At 30.3% G+C, this 9,460-nt stretch overlaps 1 protein-coding gene across 1 annotated transcript; it reads left to right on the plus strand.

The window, feature by feature from the left end:
* Positions 1-4,604: 4,604 nt before the first annotated feature.
* Positions 4,605-7,741, plus strand: MPS1 (multipolar spindle 1). Its single transcript, XM_079052923.1, has 10 exons — positions 4,605-4,795; positions 4,930-4,987; positions 5,060-5,209; positions 5,292-5,354; positions 5,469-5,545; positions 5,659-5,713; positions 5,832-5,945; positions 6,104-6,299; positions 7,084-7,154; positions 7,496-7,741. The coding sequence occupies exons 1-10, from the start codon at positions 4,643-4,645 to the stop codon at positions 7,690-7,692; spliced, it is 1,134 nt and encodes a 377-aa protein (XP_078909049.1). The 5' UTR covers positions 4,605-4,642; the 3' UTR covers positions 7,693-7,741.
* Positions 7,742-9,460: the final 1,719 nt, after the last annotated feature.

The raw sequence follows: 9,460 nt of genomic DNA on the forward strand, positions 1-9,460 counted from the left end.
CTAGTATCCTGGTAGACAGGATAATGATATGAGGATATGCTTTGTTAGCTTAGTATCCTAGAGGATATGATAGCTAAGTGATGGCTAGTTCTGTTGGATCAGCACCCTGGTAGTTGGGTAGTGGTTATGAGTATAGACCTGTAGTTGGTCTTGCCTTATGTACGCTGGTAGGAGGTTACCCGTGGGATATGCATGTTGAGTCGTAGCAGAGGGTATTCCGTCCCGGTAGGATGATAGGGCCCTAGTATGTTGATTTAGTAGAATGTTATGTGGTTGCCTGTTATGTATACATGTTGCTAGTATAGGGGCATTCCAACCCGATGGTTGTGGGCCAGGAGTATTCCATCCAGATAGGATGATTAGACTCATAGTAGGTTGGCATTCCAACCCGATGGTTGAGGGGCCTAGGGTATTCCATCCTGAGGGATGATTGGACCCATGGTAGTTGTTATTGTATGATAGGAGGTGGGGCATTCCAACCCGATGGTTGTGGGCCAGGAGTATTCCATCCAGGTAGGATGATTGGACTCATAGTAGATTGACATTCCAACCCGATGGTTGAGGGGCCTGGGGTATTCCATCTTGCGAGATGATTGGACCCATAGTAGTTGTAGTTGTATGTATATGTGTATGGGCATTCTAACCTGATGGTTGTGGGCCGAGAGTATTCCATCCCGGTAGGATGATTGGGCTCGTAGTATGTTGGCATTCCAACTCGAAGGTTGAGGGCCAGGGGTATTCCAACCGGAAGGTTGATTGGACCCATAGCATGTTGTTCTTTATTGTATGTATGTTTATGTGTGTATGGGTACTTTGGGGGAACTCACTAAGCTTTCGGGCTTACAGTTGCAGTTTATTGTTTCAGGTACTTCAGGAGATCGTGGCAAGGCGAAGGCGTGATCATACCGCTCCTCATGTTTTATGATTTATGTGATGTGGTTCTGGGGATACTCTGATGTTTAAACTATTTTGAAAACAAGATGTATGAACTTAATGGTTTTGAAATGAAATAAAATGTTTTAAATTGGTTCGAGTTTTATGGTCGTTACAATATTTTAAAAAAATATATTTATATCAATAAAATTATTTTTATACATTTAAAAAATGTATGTGTAAAATATTTTTATACATTTAAAAACATAATAATAATAATAATAATAATAATAATAATAATAATAACCAAATTAATAGTAAATCCGAACATTTTAGAAAACTTAAGAGTAAATTTGAACATTTTTGAAAACTTAAGTGCTTTAATGGTATCTAATAACCCGTAAGTGACCTGAAAACCGACTAAAAAGATATAAATAAACAAATTAAACATGTCCAAAAATAAAACCTATATTTTTTAAAAAACTCACGTGCTTTTATATCATTTGCCCTATCATACATACTTATAAAGCTAACATTTTTCTTAAATCTCATGCATTTGAAACCCTCATAAAAATTTGAAACCCCCATAAAAATTTGTCAACACATCGTGCATTTGAAACCCCACACCCTTTCACCTTCAAAGTAATTAATCACATATAATCTCATTCCAAGAAAAATCACACACTCTATAAGTTCAACACCTCATGCATTTGAAACCCCCACACCCTTTCACCTTCATTATATATGTAGTTATATTAGTACATTTTTCTTACAAAAAGTTGTCATTTGGTTGAAGATATTATGATTCAAAAGTTTTCATATAGTTGAAGCATTCACGATCCAAATATGATGATTTGAAGAAATGGATTATGTCGCATCGATGGTAATTGTAATATGATTTTTTTCTTTCAACCAAAACAAATGAAGCTTTTCTATTCTTTCTTTATATTCAATTTCTCATTTGATTTTTATATGTGATTTGTATGTACTACTCAATCTTGAATGTGACTCTCCAAACATCAATGTTATGCTTGGAATATCTTTCTCATTCTTCTTTTTCAAGAAAAACATTTTGATTGCAGGTTAGTGAAGAATTGTCATCAAGTTTCTATGGTTGAATGGTGTTAAATAAAGAAAGAAGATTCAGAAAACGGATATAAGTTGTTTTTTGTTTGAGCAAAGTAGACGAATGTTAGTTTTTTCTTTTGATTTAAACGTATATTTATGTAACATTTTTATTTATATATTCAACCACCCAATGTTTTTATTTATTTGATTGTAGCTTTCCTATTTTGATTATGTTTATTTTCTATTATTTTTTTGTTGGGTTATCCTACACAACATATTTACAAGACAATATTTAAAAGATAACATAATTTTTAACATTTGATATGTAATTATGATGACTTATCATGATATGTTCTTCATATGAAAGTAATTTATCCATATTACTACGACAAAAATTACATATGACATTTACGAAAATATATATTATATGTGATTTGTTTAACATATATATGCACCTATGTATGTTATAAACTTATAATTAAATATATTTATGTTTAATAATTGAAGGGATTAAAATGATGCATCAAAACCAATTATTTAGACGAATAAAATAATAATAATAATAATAATAATAATAATAATAATAATAATAAATACACATTTCCAAGTAGCGTATTCATTTGAAACTCACACTACAACTCAAGAGTTTTCTAATTTATGTATATATTTATTAGTTACAACTCAAGAGTTTTTAACTTATGATTATTAATTAGTAATCACTAATAACTTTTTATTTTTCCTTTCTTTTAAAAGGTTGTAAAGTTTTGCACATTAAAAACATTAATGTATTTGAAGAGATTTGTGATTTAAATATGAAAAGTTATAATAAATGTTTTAGTGTTTTTATGTTATTAAAAGTTGTAGTGTTTATTTTTCATATTTTTTATTATTCGTTGTATATATATATCTTTTTTAATACAAATGTTATATTAGATGTTTTTGTATTTTTATGTTACTAAAAGTTGTAGTTCATATTTTTGTTCATACATTTTGTTGCCCGTTATATATAAAGAAAGAAGATTCAGAAAACGGATATAGGTTGTTTTTTGTTTGAGCAAAGTAGACGAATGTTAGTTTTTTCTTTTGATTTAAACGTATATTTATGTAACATTTTTATTTATATATTCAATCACCAAATGTTCTTATTTATTTGATTGTATTTTTTCTATTTTGATTATGTTTATTTTCTATTATTTTTTTGTTGGGTTATCCTACACAACATATTTACAAGACAATATTTAAAAGATAACATAATTTTTAACATTTGATATGTAATTATGATGACTTATCATGATATGTTCTTCATATGAAAGTAATTTATCCATATTACTACGACAAAAATTACATATGACATTTACGAAAATATATATTATATGTGATTTGTTTAACATATATATGCACCTATGTATGTTATAAATTTATAATTAAATATCTTTATGTTTAATAATTGAAGGGATTAAAATGACGCATCAAAACCAATTACTTAGACGAATATAATAATAATAATAATAATAATAATAATAATAACAATAATAATAATAATAAATACACATTTGCAAGTAGCGTATTCATTTGAAACTCACACTACAACTCAAGAGTTTTCTAATTTATGTATATTTATTAGTTACAACTCAAGAGTTTTTAACTTATGATTATTAATTAATAATCAATAATAACTTTTTATTTTCCTTTCTTTTCTAAGGTTGTAAAGTTTTGCTCATTAAAAACATTAATGTATATGAAGAGATTTGTGATTTAAATATGAAAAGTTAATAAAAATGTTATAATAAATGTTTTAGTGTTTAAAGTTGTAGTGTTTATTTTTCATATTTTTTATTATTCGTTGTATATATATCTTTTTTAATACAAATGTTATAATAGATGTTTTTGTATTTTTATGTTACTAAAAGTTGTAGTTCATATTTTTGTTCATACATTTTGTTACCCGTTATATATAGATTATCATACGTTTGATATATAATTTACACAATTTTAAACAGTTTATAAAATTATCAAATAATTTTATATATCACAATGACTTAAAAATTAAAACTATAATCATCATATCATACTATATTATAAATGAATTATTTTTTCTTTCACCACATTCATTTGAAACTCCCAACTTTTCATATTTCCATACAATATGCTTAATTTATTAACTTAAATATGTTTTTAGTTGTAAACATTATAAATGAATCATTTTTTCTTTCATCACATTCATTTGAAACTCCCAACTTTTCATATTTCCATACAATATGCTTAATTTATTAACTTAAATATGTTTTTAGTTGTAAACATTATCATAAATGGAAGAATTTGTGACTTATCAATATGATATACTTAATTTGTTAACTTCAATATATAGTTAAATGAATAATCTACAGTAATACATCAAATAAACTTAAAAATTTAGTGTAAAATTTAAAACCTTAAGTGAAATATTAAATAATGTTTAAATAAAATTCAATATATACTTTTTAACATAGTTAAAGGAAAACATTAAATATAATAATAATAAAAAAACTTAGATGAATCGACTGAAAACTATATTCTGACGTCGTATTTTTAAACTGCGCGGTGTGAATACGTCTACATTAAATAAAATAAACAATTAGAAGGGACGGGGTTTCAATTGAAGATTAGTCGTTGGTATAACTGTAGAGCTCCCGCGCATCTGCTGGAAGCTAAAGAGGGGGGGATGGCGTCGGAAACCACCGCCGGTTCAGACGAATCGTTGAAGCTCGCCATTGCCATAGCTCTTCTTCGTTCCAAATTCCTGAAGAAACCTTCTGCAACTCTTCATCCTCCATCCGCTACCTCGAGTTCTGATGCTATCAAGTGGAAACGAAAGGTACATTTCCTCATATCCCATTCATCAACTGATTCGAAGTTAACTTCGAATTAATGTAGAATTCCAACCAAAATTATTAATACATCGTGAGGACGAGGTCAAAATTTAGCAATTCTCTTTGTAAATCTCCGCAGGCGAAAGAGCGCAAACAAGAGATTTTCAGACTCAAAAAAAATCTCGAAGAAGTTGAAGGTTTCTTTTTCTCTTCTCTATATGCGTATAATGTAAGTGTTCTATCTAACGCTCATTTTGTTTCTTATGCAGATGGACTACATCATGAATTATTCGCGGGGAGTGTATCCTGTAAATGCTATTTCTTTGAAAATTTAGGGAAATTGAACCCTAATCAGCTATCAGGAGAGGGATTTGACGGGGGATTCAATGATGTCTTACGCCGTAGATTTCTTAGACAAGGTTTTACAAATATGTAATTGGTTCGTTGTGTTGTATGTGTGTCAGAATTAGATCTTTTGTATAAGAATTTTTGTTGCTGCAGTGAGACTGAAGGAAAGAAGAAAAAGAAGAAGCGAGGGTTCCACACAACGATCATTTTGGTCTGGTATAGATCAATTCTATTATCATTCAAACAAATGTTCATAAGTTAGGGCTTCCGTATGTCATTTAGCTTTGTATTATCTTATAACTTGAATTTGTATACCGTTTGCATTTACAGAGGATAATGCTGAGGAAGTTGAACAGCTTAGGGCTTCAGTTGATTTTCTTGTGGAGTTATGTGATACTCTTTCTTCTGTAAGAGTGTTTTGCTAATTAATTGAATCTTCCCATTTTCCATTCTTCTTATTCTACTAATTATGTGGTAAAGTCTTATCTTCAGCCTTTTTCTGCTTCTGTTATTGTTGCAGCCAGATGATACTAATTTTGCTAACTGGTCACACCAAGCTGTAGACTTCATTTTGGGTATCTCTTTCTTGTTTCATTTTGAAGTATATAATAAAACCTGTCTCACTCTCCTGCATATTTCCATTTAAAATCTATGCTCTATTCTTATGATCATCTCTTTGTCTTTTCCATGAAGATGCAATCAAGAATATTTTGTCCAAGGGAACAAGTATCCAACATGTTGAAGGAATTGTTGGCAACTTGTCACTACGTTTGGTTAAAAAAATGTGCACCACATCACAAGGAAATGGTAAATTGAAATATGCATTCATATATCAGATTATCAGGCATCTATGGATACATTTATTATTTCATATCTTTGTTAAATCATCTTTCTGAAATTGTAATATTTTTCTTGAAGCTATGTCTTTCTGATTGAGTCTCTTTTATCTAATAATTCTGTTTCAGAAACTCATCATCAGTTTGAAACTGATGCCCAGTTCCATGTTCAGCATTTGCTTCGTAAGCTTGGGAGTGAATCATGTGTTGGACAACGAGTGATTCTTGCAGTTTCTCAAAGAATCTCTTTACTCTCAGAAAATTTGCTGTTTCTTGATCCATTTGATTCAGCTTTTTTTGAAATGCATACCAGTCTCTACATTTTGTAAGTAATAAACTTTAACCTCCCTTACTTTCTAACAATCCTCTTGTTCTACTTCTATGTGTGCTACATTTGTTATCATATGTAGACTCCTCTTGGGAATTGATAATGCAAGAAATAGCAACATACTTTCATTTGATTTGTTTATTATAGCATCGTACTTTCATTTTTTTTTTCTTATTACAACATTGTTCCTTGAAAAGTATACCTATGCTATCATACAATGCCCTAATAAGGAAAAGAAAATGAAAAAACAATGTTGTAATTAATAGGAAGAAATGAAAAGTAGGATGCTATAACACACAAATAATATAATATATATACATAGGCTACCAATCTTTATTATTATATATATTATTAAATCACATAGCCCTTATTAGGAACAATAGAGTTTTCTTTTTTCAGAGTTTTGACACAAAACTTTTACATTATTGCACATTTAGTCCCTGCAACAAAGGTTTTATATTTTGGCAGATTTAGTCCCTGCAACAAAGGTTTTACATATTGGCAGATTTAGTCCCTATAATTTTTTAATTTATAGAAAAGGTCCCTGTAAAGTTTTTTTTTTTTTGAAAACAGTCCATATGTGTAAGAATTTTGTGTTTTGGCAGGTTTGACCCCTATTTACAAAACTAAATTGCTGATAATACATAAAAAAAACCCGACTTATTGAATGCAACATGATATGCTTCTTGATTCTCATGTGCAATGTTGATACTTATGACACTTGTATAACTTAGCAAGAATATTATTTGGGTTGTGAATATGTTTACTTTGTAATTCACAGGATCCAACTTATTGAATTTTTGGTATCAGATTACCTTATAAGTTGGTCAAAGACAGATGGATTTGCTTCAGGTATGCATGCATTTTCATCATGCTGACTACATGCGCTTAATTTTAAGAGTCACTTACTCATTTTCATTGAAAAGAGTCCAAATTTGACTGATAAATAGCAAATACAATATATATAAATTCAAATTAATAAAAAAATTGTGTAGAAGCATTTTCAAGTTGACAACACTAGACGACTTTATCTTAAATTTGAATTTGATAAGTACTAGGTACAAGTTTAAAAAATTAGAAGTGGATTTTTTTTTTTGGGGGAAAAGGTAAGATATTATCTTTTAGGGTCAAATGTTAGAAATTGCAGCTTATTTCCATTGATTTGTTTATTATAATATCATACTATAATATAGAGTTGTTAGAAGAGTGGGTGACTTCAATCCTCCATGCTCGAAAAGGACTTCAACTGTTGGAAAGCAGATGCGGGCTTTACATTATATACATGGATCGTGTAATTGGGCTAATTGCCAAACTAATTGCTCAGATTACATCTCTCCACAACCTCAGCCCCAACATTCTTCAAACCTTACTTTGCTCAATCTCTACATAACATACTGGTTTAATGGTAAATATATATCTTTATAATCAATACTGACATATTAAGGAGTCATGGATCATGTTGAATGCTCGTGTGTATGTCTTCAAATTCATTATTGTTATGATATTAATAAAAATAAGATTTTGATAGCTCAAAAAATAGTATATTGAAGTTATGGATATTAAATAATTTTAGTTTTGGGTTAATCACAAAAATGATCAAACTAGGAAGGCCCATATAATAATTTGGCCACTGTTTTGACAGATAAAAAAAATGGGGCTCTGTTTTGCAAAGAAGCCCTTTACAAAATGCTTAAAACTTATGAAATAAGGACAAAAGCTGCGGGATTCTTTTAGATTTGGAAAAAGGCTTGTGAAATTCCAAAGTTTTGGGAAATGTCTAAGAGTTCCACAATGTGGAATCATATATTCAAAAGCGACAAAGATGAATCGACGATGATAAAGCATGATTTTCGTAATTCCAGAAAAAAAAAGTTAGAGAAAGTTATTTTGTTATTTAGTTATTTAGTTATTTAGTATCGAGTGTAACATTTTGACATAATATATTATGTATTTAAAGTATATATAGGTAATTGTGTTTTTAAAAAATATTTACTAATGTCTTGTGCTTTTAAATTTAATTACTGAAACATAGTTAATTAGCTTTTTGATGACCCCATATTCCCAATATACCCTTCCCCTCCCGTTTTTTCCTCCTAAAAAGTTATCAGCGAGTATTGCTGCTTTTGCACCATCTTCCCCATCTGTTCTTCCAATCGGAATTCGAAGGTTCTCCTTTACCGACCTCTTATGCTGTCTCGTTCTTCCTCCAAATAGCACAAAATAGATCTAGCTTTTGGGAAGTTTTCAAAGAAACGAGCAAGATTGACCACAAATTCTTTCGTTTGAAATGGTGATAAAAGTTTGAGACAATAAATTTGTGATTGGAAACCTTCCATGAATCTATATTTATGTGAACTGGGAAATTTTTCCGATGATGATGTTCTAAATTGACTAAATTTCCGATAAAATCCACCTGGTTCGGTTATAGCATTTGTGTATGCAGAAATCGTAAAAAAACATCGCCTGAAAATATGAATTGCTCTCCAATCTTCGATTTTTTCTACTTCTTAATCAAAAATGAAAACCAGATCACAAATGGGTGATTACAAAATAGTTGTGTATCTCCTGAAATGCCAACAAATCTTTGAATTTTTTGTGCTTCTTGATACAAAAGAAAACCAGGTCGCAAATGGGGTGAAGAAGACTGATAGTGTTACATATGCATATCAAAGAACAACTGACCTGTGAAAGAGGACAGGTGGGAGAGAACCACCGCCGACGGGACAGGGGGGGGGGTGTAGCCGGCAACTTAATAACTGAAGAAATAGGAAGGTGGAGACGGAGACAAAGGTGAAGACCCATTGTGCAAAGAGCTCTTTAACAGCAAGGATGAAGACGGTTGATCTTTAGCTCCGGCGGACAAGAAAAACGGCGAGTAGCATAGGAAGGGAGAAAAAGATGGATAGATATGGGTCCAACTGTTTAAGATTTTTTTTAATATAAAAATATATATGACGTGGAATACATTTTTACAACCTTTTTGTAAATATTTTTCAAACTACATCATTCTTGTAAATAATTGTTACGACTACAATCACTTGGTAAAAATGGATTCGTAAATAAACTGTGCCTTGCATGTACGGTTGTCAATGGCAAGACTCTATAGGATCCTAATCTAATTGCAAGTTCTCCCCATACTTCAATTTAAAGCTTTATAA

Source organism: Lactuca virosa, chromosome 5 (assembly GCF_052849685.1).
Source record: "Lactuca virosa cultivar CGN04683 chromosome 5, Lactuca_virosa_CGN04683_v6, whole genome shotgun sequence".
Classification (NCBI taxonomy): Eukaryota; Viridiplantae; Streptophyta; class Magnoliopsida; order Asterales; family Asteraceae; genus Lactuca; species Lactuca virosa.

Excerpts from the sequence above, each read along its gene's own strand:
- MPS1 (XM_079052923.1), top strand. The coding sequence starts at position 4,643 with ATGGCGTCGGAAACCACCGCCGGTTCAGACGAATCGTTGAAGCTCGCC. Across the intron at positions 5,546-5,658 it reads TATGTGATACTCTTTCTTCT|CCAGATGATACTAATTTTGC; the intron begins GTAAGAGTGTTT and ends TTATTGTTGCAG. Across the intron at positions 5,714-5,831 it reads AGCTGTAGACTTCATTTTGG|ATGCAATCAAGAATATTTTG; the intron begins GTATCTCTTTCT and ends TTTTCCATGAAG.